Source organism: Biomphalaria glabrata, chromosome 16 (genome assembly GCF_947242115.1).
Source record: "Biomphalaria glabrata chromosome 16, xgBioGlab47.1, whole genome shotgun sequence".
Taxonomy (NCBI): Eukaryota; Metazoa; Mollusca; class Gastropoda; family Planorbidae; genus Biomphalaria; species Biomphalaria glabrata.
In genome coordinates, this window is record NC_074726.1 from 22,431,201 (window position 1) to 22,458,055 (window position 26,855).

Below are 26,855 nucleotides of genomic sequence, written 5' to 3' on the forward strand. Positions count from 1 at the left end.
CATCGGCCAGGTTCCTTAACTTTACATGACCTACGCCCATCGACTTCCCGTTTGCCATTAAAACCTCCATAAATCCCACTAAACCAACATCTCTAAATCTATCTTTTAACTTCTGCCAGTTAACATTGAATGGCAAATTTTGAACAGTTACTGTGTAGCGATCCGGCACTAACTTATACCCACGGCGACCATCCGAATCGCGACGATCCGCTAGTCATCTATGTCTTGACCTTTGATCTTGATCGCTGACAATATCATTAGAGTTCACATCTTCAACATCAATCTCGTTAGACGGGGAAACACCTTTACGGCACTCGGTTGAATTATGCCCATTTTCACCACAACTGAAACACACAATTACCTTTCTTTTACCCACAGGTTCACAACATGCTGCCGCCACATATACACTCTCTTCCTTACAAATCGGCTCATCTGACCCAGCAACCTTAAAGCCTTCTATAACTTCCAGCATGTTCTCTACTGTTCTGTGCTTGCTCAAAACCAGTTGCCTGTATACACGACTCGATACGCTTCTAAGATCCTATCTTTGATCAACAGATCTTTTAACTCCTCCACTGTTTTACCGACTTCGGCCATCTTGCACCAATTGTCTAAGGCCGTTTTCAATTCTGTTACATATCTCCTAAAGTCGTTTTGACTTGGTCTCACGAGATGGAATCTTTTGCGGCAGGTTTCCGCGTTGATATCTGCATGGCGAAGAAGTGCAGTCTTGACTTCTTCATAATTCTCGCTAAGGAACAGACTGTCCCTTAGCATGAAGTTTCTGAGTGCGGTGGTCAGTTTATATGACAACAGCAAGGACCACTCTTTTCTCTCTATTTTGCACCTTGCTGCAACGGCCTCAAAGTGTGTTAGGTAAGCTAGGAGGTCGTCGTCATCTTTCATTCCCTGGAAACTCTTGTCAAGCCTGTCTAAGACATTCTTGTATCGCACATCCCCTGACTGTCCTGCCGCCCCGCCTGCCTCTGGCGCAGACTTTTCTTTAAGCCTAGCCAGTTCCAACTCCTCTTTCCTCTTGATTGACTCCTTGGCATCTCTTTCCTTCCATCTTTCGTGCTCCTCGCGTTTGGCCTTCTCATCACGTTCAAATCTCTCTTCTTCCTCTTTCTTCCTAGCCTCTTCTTCTGCCTTCGCCTCTTTCTTCAACTTCTCCTGCCGCTCAAACCTAGCCTCTTCCTCTGCCTTCGCCTCTTTCTTCAACTTCTCCTGCCGATCAAACCTAGCCTCTTCCTCTGCCTTCGCGACTTCCTTATCTCTATCATATTCAGCTTTCCGTTCCTTCACATATTTCTCTAGCCTTTCCCCTTCGTACCCCATAGCACGGCCATCACTAATAAACTGTGACGTTACCGTTAACCTGGTTTCCATGGTCTAAGTGCCTTACTGTGTTCAGCTAAATCAACTAATACTATTATTATTATTACTATGATATACTATAATATACAGACATAAGATGTAAACTACAACCTATGAGTGTGTCGTATGGCAAAGAAAGAGAAAACCTATCTGAGCAGTATCCAACGTCGGAGAGAAAACGCCTCACTCCAGGCCGATGCGTAGAAAGGTAGCTGCTACAGGGACTTCCAAAACACCAACACAGGAACGATGGCCTCTAACACCGGTATCAACGGTCAATCCCCACACACTTGTCTGTTGTCGGGAGCGAGAAGACACTCGTCACTCGGTCATAAGTGAAGCACAAAATTACATGAAAGAAAAAATTAAATAAATGAATATAAATCACAATCTTGAAATATCAACACCTATAGTCATATGATGATGAGTTCAAAATCATAAATGATGAATTTAGCATTGGTACAATCCTCAATATCAACAATCAACACATATGGTAATATGGCGGTGAATTCAAACAAATTAATGATAAATTTAACAATGTTTCAAACCTCTGCTACTTTTGATGTCCAAACAATTATGAGAAGTACACAAACAATTTTTTTTTCTTCAGCAAATTGTACCCAATACATCAAATATAAATACAATAAAGGGGTATTAGGCAGTATATATTTTTTTTTATTTTATAAGATAACAAGACTAGATAAGACAATCTATGACCTAGTAGTCACAGCCGGACTCTGAGCCCCCATTTGTCAGGTTTAGGATTTATTTGCGTTTTCAACTAGCTGTATACTGTTAAGGTCCCGGGGTTCAACCTGACAAGAACATCACTCACACACAGTCGTACATACAGTAAACAACTAGGTGAATAGTTTAAATAACAACAAAAATAAATGAATTTAATTGTATGAAACATATATGTGTATGTACAATGAGGATGACAAATAGACAGTATATATATTAGATATATATATATATATATAATAGGTATATATAAAGATATTATACAATAATTAAGTTAAGCACCTTTGCTACGGCTATTAAATTGTCACCCTGGCTTTATGGTCCACCAGACTCTGACCGACTGGCGTCACAACACTGCCAACCTCGGTAATAGTAAAGTTTGACAATGACAATGAAAAAAACTGCAATATGTATTTCTGAGCCGGCAAGCGACGCCCACAACTCCAACACTGGCACCCTATAAACGAAATAAACACAATACTCTCAACTTCTACACTAAAAATAGAAATAGTGACAACCTCATACAGCATACAATAATAGATATCACAAACGAATAACTCACCCTAAACAGGGGTCCCAAAAATCCAACTGAATAATAAGTCCGAGAAAATGGTACAGACAAATAACGTTTTACGGGCCAACACACCGTCCGTTACAACCAAACTCAGAGGGTGAACTGCCTCATGACAAAGAATGACCCATAGATGTCACCGGACTTTGTGACGTAGCAAAACAATTCAAAACAAAAAAATACAAGACACTCTCGCCCCGTACACGTACACGCCCCGTACACGTACTACCAGTAGAGGAAATAAAAAAAACAGAGTTAGGAGAAAGAAATAGACACTTGTCTATACTACGCGACAATAGTCTGATGTTTTTTTTTTGTTTTGTTTGTCTAAATCACGGCGTTCAAAGTGTTGCTTTTAAAGAGAATATTATAAAATTTAAAAACAAATTGCTGGCATTATTTAGGCCCTTTCAGTGGCCCTAACGGACAATTGGTTAAAATCCCACCGGACATTTGCTCGAATGCCCATAAAACTAGTCCGCACAAGGCTGTTATGTATTTGGTTCCACACTAACAAGAGAAATTAATCCAGCTTCACAGATATGTCGGGTTTTGTCCCCTCAAGTAATTGTACACGACATTTTTCCCACACACATTTTCGAATCGTGTTGAAACTTGAAACATTACCAAACATATAATCAATGACAAAATAACCAATAAGTCAATTCATCAATGGTAATTAATTATTAAGTTTGATATAAAAAAGGAAATAACTTCTACATCATTGAAAAAAAAGTGTAGGTAATTCAAAGATGAAACGAGTCCAATTAATGAATATAGGTCATATGGTTGTTGTTATTCAAGAGGTTTTAACGTAACGTATAGTTACTAACGTCTGGCTTGTGTTGGTACGTTTTTCTCTGTTTCATTTTGTCCCATATCCTGGTAGTTAACTGTTAACAATGCAATGTCATACTTTTGAAATGTCTCACAAGTAAGGCCTATGCAACACAAGAAGCAATTATCTTATCAAATATAGACGTCCTACGCGTGTCCCTAGGTCAATCAAGTCATGTCCTCTAGTATCGCCTTCTTCCTCAGCTTATAAAACTGAAAAAAAAATATTCTTAATTTTATGACTTATTTCACTAAACACTAAACGGACGGATAAACAAAGGAGCCCTGATAACCTCCATACAAAATGCTTAGGCTTCTATGTTTCTGGAGATGTATTCAGGCTCTCATTAAAATGTATCAAACTATATTATTTCTGGAGTGGTGGACTGGACCTTTAACAGAACATGCACTTCTTACTGTGGCAACTGTTGTGGACAATGTATTCTAGTAGTGTCGTAATTTAAAAAGGATTGTCAAATTCTCTGTGTAGTTAAACATGTGTTAAAATAGCTAACCATATGAATAAAATGCTTAGCTGACTTAGTATTATGTTTTTATTGCGAATATCCTTATCCTTTGTGTTGTTAGATCACGGAATGGGTTGACTGAGTCAGCCAGGAAAACCAATGGCTCGGTAGTTTAAGTCATTGATTAGCATGCGTGACTAAATTGACATAGAAACATGCGTAGGACCTTATCATCTTCTTTTTCGAAGTAACGTCTGTACTTTATAAGATAACATCTAATAACATCTAATGATTTCTAGTTAACATATTTGCAAAAAAACAACAACAACTAAATTTAGTATCTAAAAATTGCAACATGTCTTTAAAAAATTGTGTTAGATACGTTCAATTGTGTTCGTGAGCAGTTAGTGAACATTAGACCAGTCTAATAGGCTAGTTTGTTACACCATATATATTTTAAAACTTTATGAAACTACAAGCTAACAAAAAAGTTGTTTACCAATCATTTTTGTCACTTCAAAAAAAAAAAAAAAAAGAAAATCCGGTTTCTTTGTATACCGCTGGAAAGTTTTCAATTTCTTTGCGCCTGCGCAGCTATATATATATATATATATATATATATGTGTTAAATTTTGCCATTCATAAATTTTAGTTCTTCTTTCTCCCATTACGTGAGTATATTAAGCCGACTAATTTCTTTTTTTTTTAACCTAGAATTACTTTTATTTTTCCAATAGCACCGCGCTAACTCTAGTTGTAAATTCTTTAAATGAAACCAGTTTAAATTGTAACAGGGTTTCCGAGGCTTCTCGATTAAATAAAAACGGCATTATCATTATTCATTTAATAAAAATAATAGTGTGAATTTTAACCAAAACAGAAAGTTATAATACTTAATTTACTATAATAGTGAAATGGCATTTAAATATAGATCTAAATCTATCTCGATCTCTTTAAAAAAAAAAGCGATATTTCGCTAGTCGATAGTAAATCTAAAAGGCAGATCTAAATGTTTATTGGCTTTTTGTTGGAAAACTACCTTCTATAGTAGATGGCTCGTTAAGTTAATTTGATCGTAATTGTGCACCTAGTTTAGTATGAATATAATGCATAGACACGTGTATTTTCTAACAAAAATAAAAACGACATAATTTTAACTTATTATCCTTATGCCTACCAAGACTAGGCCCCAGCCCAATCCATTTCGCATAGGGCCCCGCAAATTGTAGGGCCGGCCCTGTTTACAATATTATGAAAGGGAGTATATGTGTGTGTGTGTGTGTGAGTACGTAAGTGTTTTTAAAGGTTCTGGCTCCTTAAGTATCTACCCACCTCAAACTTTCTTTGTAATTTTAATTAAAGTAGAGACTACAGTAATTTTTACTATTCAAAGCTAATTACAAAGCTTATATCTACTCACTCTGTTTGTCTGTCTGTCTGACTGACTGGTAAAAAGTGCGTACATGTTATTTCTCTCACGCCCATTCCAAGATCAAATTGAAACTACACACAATAATTCATTGAGTCAATACAAAATATTAACCAATTAGACAGTTAGTTACTAGCGATTGATACTATTTTGTCTGATACCCACAAGGGAGATTGATTCTTCAGTTTTCATAGATATGGCTACCCATTGGGTAAGCTTTTGTTTTCATAAAAAGGATTTTTCGCTAGTTTTTAAATGATTGCGTAACAGTTTGCTTTATAATTTCGCTGTCAACCCTTTCAAAGTATGTGCCAAATGTGCATATAGGAAAAAAAAAAACTGATTTTAAATATGTTCACATTTTAAATCATACTTTTATTTTAATATCAATAATAACATAAATTAACACGATAGGGTACGAAGAAATATAAATTCATATTGACAGATGAATATATTTACAAATATATTTTGCTTTTTTTTTCCTTGTAGAAAAATGCCGAATCCAGCCGGAGTCAATGTATTACACTGTGTTGGTGCTGCGTTTATTACAGTGGGTCTGGTATTACACATTGTAGGATTAGCTACGCCTAGCTGGACTGTTAGCAATATAAAGAATTTTTCTTTGGGTCTATGGAAATTCTGTCCTGACATATGTATAGACATCCCGGATTATATCTGGGGTAATGAATTAAGATTTAGTGTGAAAATATAGCATTCTATTGCTTTAAACATGTGTAGTCATCTTTATGTTTTAGTGATTAACGCAAGTTAATCTTATATAGTTTTGACTAGGGGCTAGAAAACTCTGTTGATTTCATTTTGGGTGACTCCAGTAATATTTTCCTGACCTCTGCCTTGGTCAAAACTTACATGGTCAAGAAAAGATATGGGCTAGAAAATAAAAGAAGAAAAATGTATTTTTGTTGAAAAATAAGGCCTATGTTGTGGGAATGTCAAAGAAGTTTGTAGACCAGGCTGATAAAAATCCCACCATCGTCTCACACAAAACAAAATCCTTTTAAGAACCGCTCACTATAAAATAAACGTTTCGTCTGACTTGCTTGGAATTTAACCGCTCTAAGCATAAGCTAAGGTCACCAAATATTTCCGACTGTGGCAAGTAAACAAATAATGACTTTACTTACTCCAATGCTGTTCACTGATTGTGGATTCTTTAAACAGCAGAATGTATCCAGAGGCGTAGTGAGCGAAACGTACGACATGGGCAAGGTACATTAATGGCGCCCCTTTCCCCCCTCCGTTTTCCATGAACATCACATAGAAATATAGGCTGGTTGTGGCGTTCCCTTGAGGGTTGCGCCCGGAGCATCGTGCCTCCTCTGCCTCTGTATGAATCTCGTCTGCTACAGCTCTCTTGCGTACACTTCTTTGGCTTCATGTAAATGTAAGAATCGACTATAATGTGGCTACACTTTGTCATAAGTGCATATACAACGAAGAAATGCCTTAGCCGACTGATCACTCCATATGTTTCTCAGAGTGCCCTTCTAGTTTCTAGTTGTGCCACTCTTCTCCCTCAAAAGCTACGGTCTGCATGGACCATAGGTTTAAAACTCGCTCACCCATTAATCTCAAAAGAAACAACACGCTTCACTACATTCAAGAAGAACATTAAGACCTTTCTGTTCAAAACTCATGTATATTACAGTGGCGTAGCAAGGAATTTGCCATCATTATGGGGCGCGTCGGGCTTGACCTCTTTAGGGGTCCCTGCATTTTGACATTCAACATGAGATAAGATGGCGTAATATTTAATTTTTAATAATAAAAAATGGAACACTCATTTGTTATGATAAAAATCAACCCTGAAGACACTACATCGGTTCGAAGATTTTGTGTAATGATACAATATCTGTCAAGATTCATCCCAGGTCTTTCAGCAGACCTACAGTCAGTAACAAAACTGACAAAGAAACACAAGCTGGGAAGCGTGGTCGAGAGGCCAAGAGCACTTGAACTTGGCTTGGTTTGGCTACCTAGAAGGGGGCTCGAGGTTCGACTCAGGCAGAGTTGTGTTTACTTAGCGCCTAAAGGCAGCACAGAAAATCAACTCCTAGATACCCCCCTCCCCCACAACTGGTCCACAAATGAGATTGGACCAAAAGCGCTCTGAGCATGCTATAAGCATGAAAGTAGCGCTATATTAAAGCAATGATAATAATAATAATATTAATGTGGTCAAATGACTGTGAGAAAGAATAAATAGTGTGAAATAGAAGATATCTAATCTGCAGAACAATAATAATACAGAATGATCACAAACCATTGGAAAATATACTCAATAAACCCCTCAGTTGTGCACCTAAAAGGCTTCAAAGCTTAATGATGCGTTTGTACCGATAAGATGTTCAGTACCAGTATACCAAAGGAAACAGATTACAGATTGCCGACACGCTAAGCAGAGACCCTTTGCCAGAACAGGAAGATTTTCCTGACACCTCTATCAACACTGTAAGACTGGCCCTCCCAGATATAATGTTAAATGAAGTTATACATGCAGTCAAAGTAGACAATGAGATGCATATGTTGAAACAGTACATACTGAACGGTTGGCCAGACAAGCATCCTATTGTACCAGAACTCAAACAGTATTGGTCACTTGCAGATGTACTGACTTATGAGGATGGCCTTCTAATGAAAGGGGAGAGAATAAATATCCCAAGAGCATTAAGAAAAGAAGTTGAGACCAAACTACATGCAACACATTTAGGGTATGATGCCATGATGAGAAGAGCAAGGGACGCAGTTTTCTGGTCGGGAATAGCGGCAAGAATAAAAGAAATAGCTAATGCATACCAACCTTGTAAACCTGCAAACCAGAAAGAAAGCACATTACAGCATAATGAGGGTTTAAATCCCTGGGATAAAGTTGGAATAGATTTGTTTTTAATATTCAACCAACAATACCTTGCCATAGTTGACTACTACTATTCAAATTTTATTGAAGTGGAACATTTGCACATGACAACCAGTACAGTTTTTATAAGAAAACTAAAAAAAATTGTTTGCCAGATATTGTGTTCCCAAAGTTTGCATCAGTGATTTTGAACCAGCAGTGAAAATATTAAAGAAATCGATGAAAAAAATCCAAAGAAAGTAAATGGGATGCCTATGAAGCCCTATTAGAGTTCAGAAACACACCCAGGCAAGATACAGACTTAAACACGTTATTTCTCTGACAACCCATCTCGGATCAAGCTGTAATGTCGCACAATTATTTCTTTTACCTGTAAACACAAGAACCCATTTTAAAAAATAACCAATTAGTTAATTAACTATTGGCAATAAATTACTTTCTTTGTTATCTCAAGCAAGGGGATGAAAAAGTGCTTGACTGAAGTGGTGGTGTATGCTGAATTAGTCCCCTTTATATTAGGCTGCCGTCTCAGGCTGAGTTAACACAAACATGAAATAGAAACAATACTCTCTTCCATATTCCTAGACGCTTTGGTAGCAAAGTGGTTACTGCGTTGGCTTGAGAAGCCTGACAAAGCTTTAGCTCACTAGTATGTCCCTTTTTTTATATTTCTTTTTATTAATGCTTTTAATTTTTAGTCTAGAGTCTTAGAGCTATTTCAGATTTAATTACATGACCGATCCAAAGTAATTGATACAAAGACGCAAGTACACTTAATATATATATATATATATTGTTATGACTTGATTAGGAATTAGTTATTTGTTTCGGGAATAAGGGGAAAGTTTTAATTAGCGACAAGTGACGTGACAGATCTTTAAAAAACAAGAACGCTCTAAGCGACGCTAAAAGGAAGACGCTTCTTGTAGAGTAGTAGACTTGAGTACGACATAATTGACATCGGACGATTCCCTTCTTGAGTATTAAACATATTTGTAGAACAACATCAGCGTCGACTACATATTTGATTGTTTCGGCCTTTCGCCGGTGTTACTGAAGTAGTTGAGTTCAGCGTTACTTCCAGTCAGATCTACACTAGACAGATTGCCAAGAATCAACACCGCGCGGAGGCCTTAACAATATATAAGGCTAGTCTTCGAGTCCAAAGATTAGTGAGGAATGCAGTATTTCCCGTGGCTGCGCAGTCCCAGCTGTGACCTACATATTTTGCCACATCCAGGGCAAGCATAACCATTGTCCGCAGGTGGTCGATTTAGATTTTCTTTTCCCCGTCTGCGTCTGTCCTCGGCAGCAGATTTTCTTTTGGTCACAAAAGTGTATCCCGCGGCCTTCGTGAGTGCCCTCCAGCTGTCTCGTTCTGAGGCCGTATGCAACCAGGTGCTCTCTTTTATGTCAGCCAAGGAAAGTTGACGCCTAAGCTGGTCTTTAAAGCGTTAATATATAATATAATATAAGCGTTAATATAAGCTTTTTTAAAAGCATTTTTATGTTTTTCATGTTTTCATGTGACTTTATACTGAAGGATCAAATAAAAACCAATAGATAAGTACAAGTGACTAACTTTAGGTATGAATATATACATTAACGTAATTTCGTATCATAGAAAGTTTATCGTGTGGTACTTTTAATGCATTCCTTATTTAACAGCCTTTACCCTATGTGCTACCCCAGTTCGGATGAGGGAAAGGCTTAGAAAATGATAATAGGATCACTAGCCTGCTTTAGAATGTTTATGAATTGCTAAATTATGTTTTTAACAAATTCAGCCTTAATCAATGTAACCCTTTATTTTTAGTTTCAATGAAACACCTCGGAATTTCGGATGCATTCAAATCAGCAAGGGCTTTTGCGATTCTCGGAATGTTCAGTGGATTGTGTGCAATGGGACTGACCTACATTTACTTAATTAAACTACTGAAACAAAACGTGAATTCAAATCTTTTAAAGAAAATCGTCTTGTGTACAAGCATTTTGTCCAGTATGTATATTTGATAGATATTTATTCTATAGTCACTAGATTTTATTTTTTACTATTTCTATTAACTTAATTCAACTCCCTCTATTGGTGGCAATATAAAAGTAAAGTTTCCCAAAAGTTGGAAGCAACGTGTTAAGAATTTGAATTTTCGACCTAAAATTTCACACAACTAGATAAGGATTCGAATCTATTCTTAAGCTAGAATATCGCACAATGAGATCTGAGATGAACTCCTATTGAAAAATCAGAACAGGAAGGACTAGTCCTCCCGAAGTGCTCTGGCAAGAAACTTAGCCGTCCGGCGTAGAGCCTCATCGCTACTATACAAGTCGAGTGACTGCACAGGCAGGTCCCCCCTTAGTTCGCGGAGCTGGGGACACTCGTACAAGACATGCGACACTGTTTCGACGCTCTCTCCACAGTGACGGCATCGGGAGTCAAAGTTCATGCGAAACCGGGCAAAGTATGCCCCAATAGGACAGTGTTCCGTTCTGGACTGCGCAATAATTGACTGCTCTGACCTCCTCAGTCGCCACCATGGATCGTCGCGATCTGGGTGACGCATGCGCTGCCAGACATCACGTGCTCTGTCGGATTCCTCCCAGGACTTTAACCACTTCTCATGAATGAGTGCTCGGATTTGTGCCGTTGCTTGTAAATACGTGCTTGGTGCTTCGAGGTGTGTGGCTGCCAAAGCACCCTCCCTTGCGAGGGCGTCTGCCGTTTCATTGCCCCTCACGCCGCAATGTGAAGGCGCACACTGCATGAAAACGACAGCTCCAATAGCTCGGCGGATGTTTTCTGCGGCGCCGATTGCCTCTTCTATTACGGGCGACCCTCCCTCGCCGCCACCCATAGCTTGGAGACTGGAGCGAAAGTTAGTGATCAGCACCACCGTAGTGGCACTAGTCTCGCGTTGGAACATTTGGGCCCTAATGGCCTCGAACGCCCGAGTTATCCCTGTGGATTCGGCATCCATGGAGCATGCGGCGTAGCCGCATGGACCAGAGAGCCTGTCTGATTCAGTCCGGTCAGGGTAGACGATAAGGGCCCCATACCCTGATCTATCGGGGTCCCTCATTACCGACCCATCGGTGTAGCAGAAAATGGCATCTGATGGGTAGGATTTTATGGTTATGGATGCCAAGTTTTGGAGAATGGCAGGTGTTAGTCGCCTCTTGGTGGCTCCCTCTTGCCCTATCAGGGACAGGTTTATTTGTGGGACCGGCAATCTCCTCCACGGAGGGCACGTACTAATTCTCCTAATAGGAATTCTATCAGTGGAGAGCCCAGCTGATTTGGACAAATCGGCCGATATATGGAGGAACGATCGCATTTTGATGCAGTTCCTCTCTCTCCACTGTCTCACTAAAATTGAGGTGGATAGCCTAGAGTCGCCACTTTTGTAGCGCTCGTAGGCCGTAAGTACCGCCCTCTCCTTCCTAAGATGACAGGGTGCCACGTTTGTTAAGATTTCAGCAGCGTTTGTTGGGCTTGTCCGAAAGGTGCCACAAATGAACCGTAGGGCCTGTGTTTGTACTCGGTCGAGTGATTCGAGGGCAGTTTTACTAGCATATACTTGAACTGTATAGCTGTACTCAATTTGTGATCTGAGTGCCCCTAAGTACAATGTGCGTAGCATGTCAGCTTTGGCACCCCACTTTGTGCTGGCCAGCTTTCTTAGTAACGCTAACTTCTCCGAGGATTTTCTTTCAACTTCCTGGTCGTGCTGGAGCATTGTCAGCTTTCTATCCAGGGTCACCCCTAGATATTTTGGCGTGTTTTCACGTTGGAGTACAAGAAGAAAAATGACGTCATATCAACATCATGACGAAGTGACAAGGGAAAAAAATACTACACAAAATATAATACTGCTAATGATGACGCCTAGAGAAAAAAGCGGCGTAACTGTTGCAATATCATGTGACCCATATTCAACTGTGTTGTTTGAGATTAATATTTAGTTCAGGATAAACAAAAATAACTCTTCAATTCATGAAAAGATTTAAACACACTTATAATCACATTACATATTAATTTCAATAGAAGCTCATAATGTAGACATAATAGGAACTATGGAACCAGTTTGACTATTCGATTATTTCCTTTTCCTGTCTAAAGTAAGCTTCTTTGCACAATAAGAGGAGTATCCATCACAAATAGAAGTTTGAATTAGAAAAACACAAAATAAATACTTTTCACTTTCAACATTAATAGCAGGAGATGTAGATTCAAACCCAGGACCTAGAGCTAAAGATAAATGAACAATCTGTAAAAAAAATTTGAACCAGGAAACAAAAAGCTACCCAATGTCACACCTGTGATGAATGGTATCACGCATTGTGTCTCCATATGAATACACCTGTGTATTATGCATTTGGCAACAAAGACGCATCATGGCACTGTGTACCGTGTGGATTACCCCAGATTACACTAGGACAAGTTGATTCATTTGATGCAGACTTTTCTAACCTATGCAACTGTCTAAACATCATAACAAATCAAACTCATCAACCGCTAGCCAGATCCACTTATGTTTAGTGTATTAAAACTAACATAACTTCCTCATCAAATAAAGTTACTTAATTCTTTCTCTCCGTAATTATTTTTCCACGTTTTGAAAGGAATTCATTTTGCTCATTACTATTTCACTACCCCTGTTATGATTGGGCTTCAATAGCTTTGTTGTTTGTTATCAGATAATGTTGTATTTGGTATAGAATTAAAGGGAAATGCATGCTCTTATATATAATTTAAAGTAAAGTTTAAAATAGTAAACATTAATTTAATTTAATGAGGTCAAAAACAACGATCGTATCGTCGATTAGGAGAGAAAGAGTTAAGCAGTAATACCGAAGTATCTCAAAACCCTAGTCATAAAATTACAAAGTATTAGGTAAAAATCAGCAGGACGACTAATCTTATTTAACCTGGATGGCTGCCTGGTCGTGCGATTTTCGCGCTGGACTGTCGTTCGGATTTATCGACGGTCGAGGGTTCAAACTCTGCCCGCTCCCATCCCCCGTCGTCCTGCTGGAGGTTTGGACTAGGAAGTAAAATATCTTCAACTCTGAAGGAACATCCGAAATATGTACAACATTTTACAAAAAAAAAACATTAACCCTTTAAACGCGTGTGGTAGTTTAGCCTCTAAACATTAGAATTGTAATTCCATTTTGTATGCACTCTTGTAAAAAAAAGCTCAGCACTTTAAGGGTTAAAAGTGAGAACTCAGACATAATTGCAGGGACATAAACTTGGCTAAATCCTGAAATTAATAACAGTTTGGTTTTCACACAGACACATTTTTTAAAACTACACGGCTGAAGTACCACCCTCAGAGATAATGTATTTCTTAAACCGGATAGAAATCAGATTCTCCACTTCAATGTTTGGGTTTTTATCTCATTGAAAACAAGGATTTTGAGTTCAAGTATTTTAAGAAGTCCATGGGTGTATCCAACTCTAATGATGGATACTTGACATTAGTTTGGGATACTAAAGGTGTCGTTGTATTGACACCATGACACCCTTGTGTTGTCAATTGAACTAGACAACCTTTACACCCTAGGCACCATAAATCTCTTAGAATAGTTACATATCCAGATAATGTTCTACATATACTTAAGATGATGATTTTGAATTCATTTTCTTTTCACAGTTGTCTTCATTGTCATCTGTATAAGTTGTTTTGTAGCGGGATTCCAAGAGAAGTTAGAAGGATATTTTAATCAGGACTTGAAAGCTGGTTACTCTATTTTCCTCAGTGGTTTCGGATGTGCTGCCATTACTCTTGGTGGCATTCTGTTTTATGTCTCGGGACGTACCAGTGGTGAGACCTATGCTAGAATATAAAAACACTGTTTGGGCAGAAATGTTTAGGATAAACTAAACTTTGTCAAAGAACCTAATTTTAAATTCACTTTTGATTACTATATAAAGAGGAGTTATGCTATACCCTTAAAACTGGTATAATGTTAAATTAAGATATACTTTTGACACCTATGTAAAACGATTAAAGCTACGCTCATAGCAATACAATAAACACGAACTAAGCTCTCCGTTAGACACTATTTCAATGCGTGGCGGTTGATTGTCGTATCACATCTCCTTTTATTACCGCTAGTTACTTAGGTTGTTAGTTAGATTGTTAGCCGTCCATTAGTTTTTTAGAATAAAGTTATAAGTCAAAGATTATATGTTATATAATTCCTTTATATTGATGCTGATTATAAGCTTAAAAGTACACACAAATTATTGTACCTTACAACAAGCATTCCTTGTAAACCAGATACACCAGAAGGACATTTATTGTTTGTCAGCCATGATTGAAAACTCCTATACCTCATGTTGTCCGTAATTCAGTGCGCACCAAGCAACCTTTAATACAGTGTTTCATTAACTATTTTTGTAACGGAACACTTCCTATTTTCTGAGAACTGAGCGGAACTGTTTCCTTGTTTGTTTGTTTTTTAAGTTGAGTTATTTCCCTTTAATTTAAATTAAAAGTAGTACAAATTAAACCGTAATCTAAATTTATATTTATTTTTATTATTTACCATTAGAAAACTATAATAAAAAATGAAGGTTTCTTGACTTTGATGGTATTGTATTCCAGTAGATAATAACGTCTTTGTGTTTGCTGATAATAAACTCAATTCTACGAATTGGTGGGACCTTAAGCCGCCTCTTTCTTGATTTATAATTGACTTTGGAGCAAAATAAAATCACAAATAGGTTATAGGAAACAAGAGTCAAATAACATCAGCTTTTTTTTCTAGAAATTATTTAATAATATATATTTGTATCATTGTTTGAAATTAGAGTTAGTATGTAGATCAGTTCCACGTTCCTTATGATGTTCTTTAACGAGAAGGTCTTATAAACTAATTGTTTCTTTCCCATAAACTTAGAATTTATTCATATGTAGACGGTGGACAATGGACCTACAAGTTTATTGTTCCAATACTTCATGGTACACCTATTAAACACAGTTTGGGAAACACTGCTTAAAAAAAAAAGGTGCAAGTGTTTTTATTACATTAATTTCGTTTATAAGGAAATAAGAAACAGATAGTTTGTTTGTTCTTCAAACTTGTATATCACTTTAAGTCTTAATTTTACTACATTTTGTATGATCTCATAGCATCATTGGCTAACCTTAATCTTAATCCTTTCCAGTATTTCATTTGTTTTTTGTTTTTGATGGCAATGTAATACTTTGTAAATAAAAATATTTTATTTTTCAACCAACGAGTTTAAGTAAATATTATCAAGCGTGCTGTATATTAGAAAATAATTCTCGTATTCTTTGTTGTCTTGAATTCCAGGACTACTTTTTCATTATCGTTAGATGAAAGCTTCAGTAACAATTAGGTTCTTAATTAGCGAAATTTATTATGCAGTATAAAAGTACCATTTTCAGACCTTGCAATCTATAGGGCAAGTATCAACCTCAAGATTAATTAAGGAGCAGAGTTCCATGACTAGTCTGTCATTATCCTTAGATAAAAGCTTCACTAACAATTAGGCTCTTAATAAGCAGTCGCTATAAAAGTACCCCTTTCAGACCTTGCGATAATACAAACAGTAAATGTCGTCTGTTTCGGTGGCCCACGGTTAATGAGGGTGTCAATTGGCCAGATCAACGACAAATTACTTTCTCAAACTGATGTCAGAAATTCATTAGAGGTGGGTGGACTCAGAGACGCCCTAAACACTGTGCGAAGAGAACATTTTAAAATTCTGATGGTAGTTCGCGAGCACAGGAGAGTAAAAATGACTGTCGTTTTCATAGACACTGTAAGAAAATTCCGGTTTGTAATGATTAAAAGGCACAATTTTTACTTTTTTATGTTTGTTTTTTTTTAGTTTAAAGTTTGGTTATTATGCTCTTGGATAAGATTTAATTATACTATAATTACTCTTAAAATAACAAATCAGAACACTATTTAAAAAATAAAAAAATTCTTTAAAAAACAAAACAAAACATTATAAAACCTATAGAACCCAAAAAAGCTTCCACTAGAAGGAATCCTGTTAAGCAATTGCATACATAATTATAAGGCTTGTCTTCGGGTCCGCAGATTAGTGAGGGATACAGTATTTCCATGGCTGCGAAGCCCCAGCTGTGTCCTGTATATTTTGCCACAACCAGGGCAAGCATAACCATTGTCCGTAGGTGGTAGACAGATTTTCTTCTCGCCGTCTGCGTCTGTCCTCGACAGAGGATTTTCTTTTCCAATGTGTATCCCACGGCCAGATGTCTCTTCCTGATGCCACATGTCACCAGGTGCTCTCCTATTCAGAAGGCTATTCATATACCAACCGTTTTTAATACTTTAACGATAGACGTTTACTTCTAGATTTAGCAGACGATGTACAAAATGTCTCTGAGCATTAATTTATTAAACTCATCAACGAACGAAGAAATATAAGAATACTTAACTAAAGGAATTTATAATAATTTTTTTTTATGTTTTTTTTCTCCGTAAGGCTTTGAATAAGAGATTGACCCTTTACAAAACAATTATACCAATTAGATAATCACTATAAGATATCAGTAAGCCATCCTGACATCTGATTTCACATTACTTTGCCCTATACATTTGTCTGCTGGACCGTTGGGGCACCACACAGGATCTATCAACCTTATTTATCCATTATTGTTTTTATTTGCCTTTGATAGAATGCCATTCTGTTATTCTTTCTGAAAATATTAAAACCTGTCTTTTTAACTAACTAGGTGGACCACTTCGGGGGCCGAATTCGAGTTTGTGTTTCTACATAAACAGCGTTTTTAAAATCATTTTATTTTAAAGGAATATGGACATTTATTTGTTTGGAAAAACTACAGTTTCAGAACAAGATTAAACATTTTAACAAGTGTAGATTTATTTCTTTATGTATATGACAAAACTTAAATAAACACCATCCAACCAGTGTCGTAGCTAGAGTGGGGAGGGGGGGGATGAGTGATCCAAATTTGAAAATACCCCCGGGTCCCACTTAAGGGGGTCCGCCAAATGACTGTCCGGAATTAGCTTTTATATTAAACATTATAACATTATCTCATATCGTAATGTCGAATGTCAAAATGCAGGGGCGACTAAAGAGGTGAAGCTTCCCCCTGGCCCACAAATCCCTATCTACGCCAATGAGAGAGTAAGAGAAAGAGAGAGAGAGAGAGAGATGTTTCCTTACATTTCCAATACACAATTTGTTTTGATAATTCCTATACATAATGGAAGAAAGTTGTATGCTTCTCGCTCTCTGGTGCTTTGCCAGCACAACCCTACATTGCTAGTTATACCTATGCCATTTTTAGCCCATCAGCCATTAGGACCACAAGAGCTTGTTACAACTGAACCCCTTCGCTACGCCACTGCTACTTCTTTACACCTAATGGAAACAAAATAAGTCTACATTATTTAAGACATTATCATGTCCCGAAATGAAAACCTCCTGCACTCTGTTTCGCAGCTGACTACACGATACGTTGAAAAGATATGCAATCTAACTTCTGGTTTCAGTTTTCATTTCTGTGAATCCACTGTGCCGGCGGGAGGGCGCCTGCCGCCCCATAGTTCCTCAGTTCACGTTCGCCTTGTGTTTAATACTAAAGGACAACACATTGCAACAGATCGAAGACCGCCAGTGCTGTAAATCTTCAACACGCTCCTTGGGCTAGTGGTCTGATAGAATAGGGAAAGATTATTTACTTTAATAATATAAAGTGAGAAACGTTTGAGTCTTGAAATAACGTGCACTATTCATTCAAGGTAAGTGTGCCATTGTATTGTGACAATATGACATACAGGTAAGTTGAAGGCAACTAGTATCTGTTTTTTGTTAATCTCCAAACAAACTGAATATAATATAGTATAAAAAAAATAATAAAATATCACGGGTTAAGTCTAAAGAAATAAGCTTTGTCGTATCTTGAGATTATTTATACATTTTAAATCTTTGCCACGATGAACTTTGTATTACATAAATTCAGATAGTTTAACTCAAAAAAAAAATCGTAGTTAAAGGGATCGATAAGAAAGTTCGTAAGTTAACAAATAAATAGAAATACAGCTGTGAAACGTTTTAGGCGATTTTTTAAAATTTTATTGTTTCTAGGAATAAACAGGTATTGAGCTAAACAAATGAAATAATAAGATAGGAACTCAATTATACATTTGATATGAAAATCTACTTTTTAACTTAACTCTTATTTGACATATCATGCACACTTAAGTATCACAAGGGCTCAACATATATTCATTTTTCTTATAAATCCCATTTTTTTCTTTTAACTTTAAATTTGGTCTCAGAGTCCGAATAATGCGTAATGAACACGTTCGCACCATAAAATAGTGATTTGCAGCCACTTTTTTAAACTCTTTCTCTCCTAATTGACGATTTAACACCATCAAACTAAATTAATATATTTTTATTTATAAACTTTAGCTTGTGTTGCATTACCTGATAACAAACAAAAAAAGTTATTGAACTTTAATCCTAACAGGATAGTAAAATATAAATGAACAAATTGGATAAGTCGATCGGAACGAGGAACATGATTACGGAAAGAAAGAGTTAACGCGTGCGCCTTGACCATGTTTCTCTCTCCAGTTCAGGGAAAGGGTTAGGAGCGAGAAAGATATCTGTTATACCAGGAGGAAAAAAGAACTATGGCCTCTTAATAAAAGAAGCTATTAGAGATTTAGTTTCCTATACAAGTTACTTGACAACATGCAGCGTAGATTTATGGGCAATGTTATCTAGGCTGTTTAACTGAGTGTAACCTAGAAACATTGATGCGTGTAGGGCGAAGTGTGTGTCGACCTTCGAGTATACGCACAGCACTTGTGATATAAACTAGTGAAATCGCATATAATAGACAATATTTTTTTAAAAAGTTATTAATCAACTTAAAATACTTCTAAAGACTCTGAGTCGTTACTAACAGAGTTGATGTAATTTAGAAAATATTCAATGTGGTTTCCTTCTCTAAATGATGTAGTAAACATATTATCATTGTATGGACATTACAACAATTTTTATAACAATTGTAATTTATAATGATAGATGATAATTATCACATCTTATAAGTTAAACAAAAAAAGAATGTAAGTATTTTCTTTCTGTTTCTTTCATCAAATAATTAGAAAATAAAACGGCCAATATGGAGATCGCGATGGCTGTGGCCGTGATTGAAGCGCATGTTTCGAATCCTGGCGCTTGGCTTACGAACCTAAGGTCCTGGATTCGAATCTAGGTGAAAAGGAGTTTGAATTTCGGGATTTCTTGGGTGCCCCTGAGTCCACCAAACTCTAATGGGTACCTGACTTAAGTTGGAGAAATTAAAGCCCTTTGGTCATTGTTCTGGTCACATGAATTCCCTGCTTGTTATTAAACGTTGGCCAAAAAAACAGATGAGATGATCATCTTTCCTATAGATCGCAAGGTCTGAAAGGGGAAGTTTTTTTTTTACTTTACTACATCTCTAGGGTGCCTCTAAGTCTGAGACCACCCAGCTCTGGGTACCTGACATTAGTTGAGGAAAAGTAAAGGTGGTTGGTCGTTGTGCTGGCCAGGTGAACATCTCGCTACCTCTATGGGCATCGCACACACGAAATTCGCGTTATTATCACGACGCTTCGATGCAACAAGCCAAGTCAAACAAAAAAACATAGATATCCCAAAATATAATCAATAATAATAATAATAATAATAATAATAATAATAATAGATAGAAAAACAAAGAAAATATGGGAACCTAGGCTTGGAGATTAAGCGTCTATGGAAATTGTCCAAAATAACAATATACCCCATTGTTATATCAACCGAGGGGATAATAACAACTGACCTCACAGACACCTTCAAGGCCCTTAACATTCCTAGGAACATCTTCGTTGCCTGTCAGAGGGCGGTACTGCTGCAGACCTGCCACATCACCAGAAAATTCCTCAGTGGAAACTGTTAAAGGGACTACGATGAATTTTGTTTCTCTTTAGCGAAACTCGACCCTGGCAGCGCCAGAGAATGACTACTCGTTCATTTCTAACATAATAATAGTAAGGTTTGTTTTGGAGTCTGAAGATTAATGAGGAATGCAGTATTTACCGTGGTTACGCAGCCCCATCTGCGGCCTACATATTTTGTCATATCCAGCGCAGGCATAACCATTGTCCACATGTGGTATAATGAGGAATGCAGTATTTACCGTGGTTACGCAGCCCCATCTGCGGCCTACATATTTTGTCATATCCAGCGCAGGCATAACCATTGTCCACATGTGGTAGATTTAGATTTTTTTTTCTCTGTCATCAGCAGAGGAATTTCAAATCTCTCAAATGTGTATCTGACGCGTTTCTAAGTAATACCAGATGTCTCGTGCTGAAGACTCCTGCAACCAGGTGCTCTCTTTTATGTCAGTTACGGTTGCCCCCCCCCCCCCAAGCTGATCTTTAACGGGTTTCCTTGGGGCACCTCTGTTACGTCGACACCTTCAGGTCACCAAAAAAGACTGCCTTTGGCATACGTTTGTCCCCCAGCGTAACTATCGGACCATAAGACGTCCCATAAAATTGTACTGTACATACCGGCGCTGTTTGTAGCGCGGTCTTGCCACCTTATGTCCATGATGGATCGCTAGCTTCTTTGGTGAGAGCGTTTAAGTCGTCTCTTTTGGTTTCTGAATAGTTCCAATGTCTCAGATTGATATAAAAGGATTGAGAGAACCGCTGCTTGGTAGACACTTATTTTGTAAGCACATACCACACTCTGGCTTGGAGGCATCCAAAAACACTACTAAACTTGAACAGACGGTTATCAAACTTAAAATCCTTCTTAAGTATGCTGTTCGACATGCCACTTGACGTGATATTCTTTTAACAAACAGAGGTGCCACGCATCACGTGTTTATATGCATAACATCAGCTATAATGAATTATTTAAAATATAATGAACAGCTTTGAAAATAAATGATTCATTTTTTAAGCTTCTTGCCTAGTAACGTAGTTAGGGAGGAGATTCAAATTTGAAAATTCTCCCGGGCCACCACTTCAGAGGGGACTCCAAATGAGTGTCCCAAATGTGTTTTTAAACTAAATATTACGCCTTTATCTCATGTCACGATGTCGAATGTCAAAATGCAGGGTCCCTTAAAGAGATCAAGCCTCCAGGGCCCCCAAATCTCTAGCTACGCCCCTGTTCTTGCAACTATAACTAAAATGTAAGTTAATAGTCGAAATTGTTTTAAAAAAAAATCATGATAATATTTTTTCCCGTTTCCGAATGCAATTTCTATTGAAGACTAGCTAGAGTGGATAGACAAACCTAGATCTAGCTTGATTATAGCTGTACTCTTAAAACAGCATGTTTTTATTTGCAGAGCATGCCTATACCAAGTGAGTTTAACGTGGCCCATGGAGTGGGGGCCATCTGTGTTTTCATTGGAGTCGTTCTGCACATCATAGGGCTGGCCACTCCCAACTGGACCACGGCTACGTTTAGGTACATGAACCCTTTACTCTCACCATCTGAATATACTGCGGATGTAAGTGTGGGTCTGTGGATGGACTGTGATAAAGGTGGATGCTCCACAATAAAGAGTTATAATCTTACAGGTGAGTGCAAGACCATGTTTCATGTTTGTTATGAATTATGGGACAGAGAAATATAACAACAATTTAGCTATTGATAATTAACTGACGTAACAGTACGAAGTAAACATAACCTAACATTGGTTATTTTTTAAGAAGTTCGTTTGTATGGGAAGTAATCGATCCTTAAATCAAAGGCACGCTTACAAACTATTTGGCGATAGAAAGTAGATCTGGGAAATTTGAAAAATAGTAAAAAAAAAAAACTGTAAAAAAACTTTAATATCTTCCGTTTAAATGTGTAGTTTGAATATTACTATATACATATTATTAATTATAAAGATTATAAATATTTGTCAATAAAAAATGAGTTATTTTAAATCTAATCAATAAGGATTTTTAGCTTTAATTCAAGTGTGTTCGTAATGCCACGCAGGTCATCCCTACATTGGCTAATGATTGGGCCGTCAAGAGCCTTGAAACCAGCTGATATCACAGCAGTAAATTTAATCTTAAAATCAACTTAAATTTTATTATTTTTTTTTGAGGCCGAGTTAGTCATTAATTAACTAAATTAACCCATGAACATGCGTATGGTGCAATTACATTAACGTCTGTAAATGATAAGATAAGAAGATAATGTAAAATTGTGCTCAAGTAGATTTAAGCCTCTTAAGAGTTGTTTGGAGGTACAAAAAATGATATCAAGTTTATTAGCCTAAACCATCTCTTTCTGAGATGAAACCTGGTAGATGGTAATATTACTCTACTCAGGTCATATTGAAGAAGGGCATGGAAACTAAATAGCAGCACTGGGCTTCTCGTGTATCTATTTCATGAATCGAATACCCTCGTTTCTAGCTAGGTCTAGTTTTTAACCAAACCTACATCCTTTGAACTAATATTTACATTCTTACCAAATAGACTACCGTCCTACTTGTTATATTTTAAATCTCTCCCTCTATTTCACTTTCTGTCTCTCTCTCTGTCTATCTCTCTGTCTATCTCTCTGTCTATCTCTCTATCTCTCTCTTTCCCTCTGTCTCTCTCTCTCTCTGTCTCTCTTTGTCTCTCTCTCTATTTCTCTCTTTCTCTCTCTGTCTCTCTCACTCTATCTGTCTCTTTCTCTATCTGTCTCACTCTGTCTTTCTCTGCCTCTCTTTCTCTCTCTCTCTCTCTCTGTCTCTCTATCTCCCTGTTTCTCTGTCTCTCTCTATCTCTCTGTTTCTCTGTCTCTCTCTGTGTCTCTGTCTCTGTCTCTCTCTGTGTCTTTGTCGCTGTCTCTCTATCTCTCTGTATCTCTCTGTCTCTCTCTATCTCTCTCTATCTCTCTATTGCTCTCTGTCTGTCTCTCTATTTCTGTCTATCTCTCTATTGCTCTCGGTCTCTTTCTATTGCTCTCTGTCTATCTCTATTGCTCTCTGTCTCTCTCTGTCTCTCTATCTCCTTATTGCTCTCTATTGCTCTCTGTCTCTCTCTGTCTCTCTATCTCTCTATTGCTCTCTGTCTCTCTCTGTCTCTCTATCTCTCTATTGCTCTCTGTGTCTCTGTGTGTGTGTGTGTCTCTCTCAGACCTTCCGCCACTATTAAACCAAAGAATAGTTATCAAAGGTAAAAAAACAAAACTTACGAGAAACTCTTACACAAAGACTGACATTCCATTACATTACAATCACATATACTTATATTCTTAGACTTGTGAGTATGTATATTACGATGCAACATACTTTCATTTGCAATAAAGTTATAAAGTTATTTAATTTAACTTTCGCAATATCTTAAAGAGTAGAAATTCATGTCATACTATTCATATTAGGATTATTACTGTATATAATATGTTTCACATTGTCTGACGCAGCCTCTAGAACCCCACCCAATCTATATACGGTAAACCAGTCAGCAGAGAAATGTTTTAATGACCTAGCAGTTTTGTACCGCCCCGCCCTCTGACCAAAAAATGAAATTCGATCTAGAAATGTTCAGGGTTAACATAAGTTCAGTTGATTTCACAACTGAGAATAATGTAATTTTATTCATCTTGAATTGTCACTTAAGAGGCGCGGTGGATGAGTGATAAAGCGCTTGGCTTCGAAACCGGGTGTCCAGGGTCCGAATCCTGGTGAAGACTCCGACTTTTAATTTCGGGATCTTTGGGCGCCTCTGAGTCAACCCAGCTCTAATGGGTACTTGTCTTTAGTTTAGGAAAAGTAAAGGCGGTTGGTCATTGCAATGGAAACTTGATACCCTCGTTAACCGTGGGCCACAGAAACAAATGACCTTTACAACATCTGCCCCATGGATCGCAAGGTCTGAAAGGGAAAACTAATCTCCAACCTAATGTTGTGCTATTTTGTTATTATTATAATTATTCTAGAAATGAACTTGTATTCATTATTTGGCCCTGCCAAACTTGAGCTTGGTTAGAGAAAAACAAAATTCATTGTGGTCCATTTATTAGTGTCCATTAAAGAATTTTCTGGTGAAGTGGTATTCAGCAGTATCGTCCTCTGACACGCAACGAGAAAATTACTTGGATTTTAAAGACCTAGAAGGTGTCTTCTAGATCAGTTGTTATTATTCCATCAGTTTTATAAACAACACGGTTTATAAATATTTTTTTTTGATATTTTCAATAGTAGTTTAATCTTATCTTAAATCATAGAATACAGAAATTACTTGAAAAAAAGATGATTATATGTCCGACGCCTCATGCCTCTAGTCATGCATGTTAACCAATGACTTAAATTTGGTCAATTCATTGGTTTCCTGGCTGGCACAAGCAACCCAGTTCATGCTCTAATAGCTTATGTTCTTATATTTTATTTGTTTATTAATTGATCAATCAACTTTAATGATGGTGGGTGATTTTTGTTTTCTCTTTTTGATAAACTGAAACTATGGGCGATTAATTTCCATTGTCTTGTTAGTCTAAAAAAAAGGTCTATTCCAGTATTATGTCTGTATGACGTGGCAACGAGCTTTAGATCTAAACTGCCCACAGGATATGACATTGTAGGTCAGTTCTTAGGTAGGAAGATTCTGATGAAGCTAAACATCCTGCCATTATGTGTTCAATAGACTCGCGTTTCAGCACTTTCTACATTTGTCCACAGCATCGAGTTTTAGAAATGCTTTTCATATTTTTTAGTCCTAATATCATGATTCTGTATTGCTGTGACATTGCCTTCTGTTTCAGGATAGAAAGAACCTGCTTTGAACATGTTAATGAAGCAGCCTTGTCAATTTTGTTCACCATGAAATAGTGCTAGATATTTCCCGTGGAGTTCATTTTCTTCCCATTAACGAATTTCATGATCTGCATAGTCTAAACTAATACCAACATCAGTATTTGTTAGGTTCAGAAAAATCGTTTTAGAGTCGTATTTACTATGGAAGAAAACTAATTTATTTGTCGATAAGTGGAGTTTGCTTTTATTTTTAAAACTTGCATATTATTATAATTATTATTATTATTTTGAAATATTTTACAGGTGCTTGGAGGGCAGCTGGAGCTTTTGCAATTTTAGGGATGTTGTCTAGCTTCGTCACCCTGGCAGTGGCCATTGTCCACATCGTCATGCCTTTTTTCCAAAAACTTCAGTTTGAAGTCATGTCTCTCGTAACATTAGCAACCAGCATTGCAACAGGTAGGTGCAGACAGAAAGTATAATTAAGTATATTTAAAAAATCAAGAGCTAGCTAAATTGATAACAGTTTAAAAAAATGGTAACATATGTCTTAGCTAGAGCATTTATATCATTTTGCAGTATTATTTCTTTTACCTGACAACTTAAAAAAAAAGTGAATTAACTATTGGTAATAAATTGTTATCACACACAAAGGAAATAAATTGTACTTGACTGAAATGGTGGTATAAGTTGAATTACTCTCCTTTATAGATTCCGTCTAAGGCTCAGTGAACAAAAACTTAAAACAATAGATAAATATAAATCTTTGAGAGCTAAAGAAGGCCTTAGCCCACAACTTCGAATTCAGGTTCTTTCTTTAAATACATTTATAAAGCGATCACCCAGAAAACCAGTTCTGTATCTCCTAATTTTCGCACTAGTCCAGAAAGGATCATAGGATCATAGTGTATTGAAATTGCGATAAACAAAAAGGATTGGTAAAAAATTATATTATATTATATTATATTATATCATATTATATTTTTAACCACACAAATGTATTATAGTAAGTCTAGATCTATTTTAAATTTAATTACTTGACTGATCCAAACTGTTTCAATTCAATTACAATATTTTTTTTTAAATTTTATTATACTCTGTATATTTCAGTGATGCTAATTATCATCTGTGTCAGCTGTTTCGGCGGCGGCGTCCACAACGTTTTTGTATGGACAGAGAAAAGCATCGGGTACTCTCTGGTTCTCAGCATCATAGGCGGCATCGTCGTCTTCCTTGGCGGTGTAATCTTTTACATCCCACGTCTAAGAAAAACATGATCGCCTTTTTTGAAGACATATTTTGTACAGAAGCATGTTCTTATCGAATATAAACTTTTGTTATCTTCACTTTTAGTATCTATTCTTTTTGAAATATAAACATTTATCATTCATTCTTTATAGCATTAAATTTAGTATCGATGTATATAGTAAAGATTTAACTGTAATTTGTATAATATATTTTAATATGTAAATAAATCTAAATCTAATTACACAAGCTGTGGTTCAGTTGGTCAACACCGCTATTAAGTTGATTGCTTTCTGTATGAATGTGAGTCGATGTAAATTAGTGGTACCTTAGGGACCTTTATAACACCGGTGGCGGACTGATAGGGTCAATGTTTTAGTGAACTACTGATACACATGACTCGTGCAAATCACACAGGTCAATGGCTGTCAATGGTCAAGGTACATTACCGCTAGTACACGCAAATATGACCCGTGTTATGGTCATGTGATCAACAGCCTTCACGGTTGGGGCAAATTGCGCA

The 26,855-nt window shown here is 37.0% G+C and overlaps 2 protein-coding genes across 3 annotated transcripts; both read left to right on the forward strand.

Annotated features, from left to right (window-relative positions):
• The first annotated feature begins 4,595 nt into the window (after positions 1–4,595).
• Positions 4,596–16,148, forward strand: LOC106078311 (epithelial membrane protein 1-like). Its single transcript, XM_056013965.1, has 4 exons — positions 4,596–4,667; positions 5,915–6,105; positions 10,120–10,302; positions 13,964–16,148. The coding sequence occupies exons 2-4, from the start codon at positions 5,919–5,921 to the stop codon at positions 14,155–14,157; spliced, it is 564 nt and encodes a 187-aa protein (XP_055869940.1). The 5' UTR covers positions 4,596–4,667; positions 5,915–5,918; the 3' UTR covers positions 14,158–16,148.
• A 1,693-nt stretch (positions 16,149–17,841) lies between these two features.
• LOC106078314 (epithelial membrane protein 1-like) lies at positions 17,842–26,581 on the forward strand. 2 transcript variants are annotated; one of them, XM_013239166.2, is made up of 4 exons: positions 17,842–18,083; positions 21,689–21,923; positions 25,391–25,546; positions 26,198–26,581. In XM_013239166.2, the coding sequence occupies exons 2-4, from the start codon at positions 21,692–21,694 to the stop codon at positions 26,362–26,364; spliced, it is 555 nt and encodes a 184-aa protein (XP_013094620.2). In that variant the 5' UTR covers positions 17,842–18,083; positions 21,689–21,691; the 3' UTR covers positions 26,365–26,581. The 2 variants fall into 2 exon arrangements, with proteins under 2 accessions (XP_013094620.2, XP_013094621.2); XM_013239167.2 differs by lacking the exon at positions 17,842–18,083 and adding an exon at positions 19,222–19,421.
• Positions 26,582–26,855: the final 274 nt, after the last annotated feature.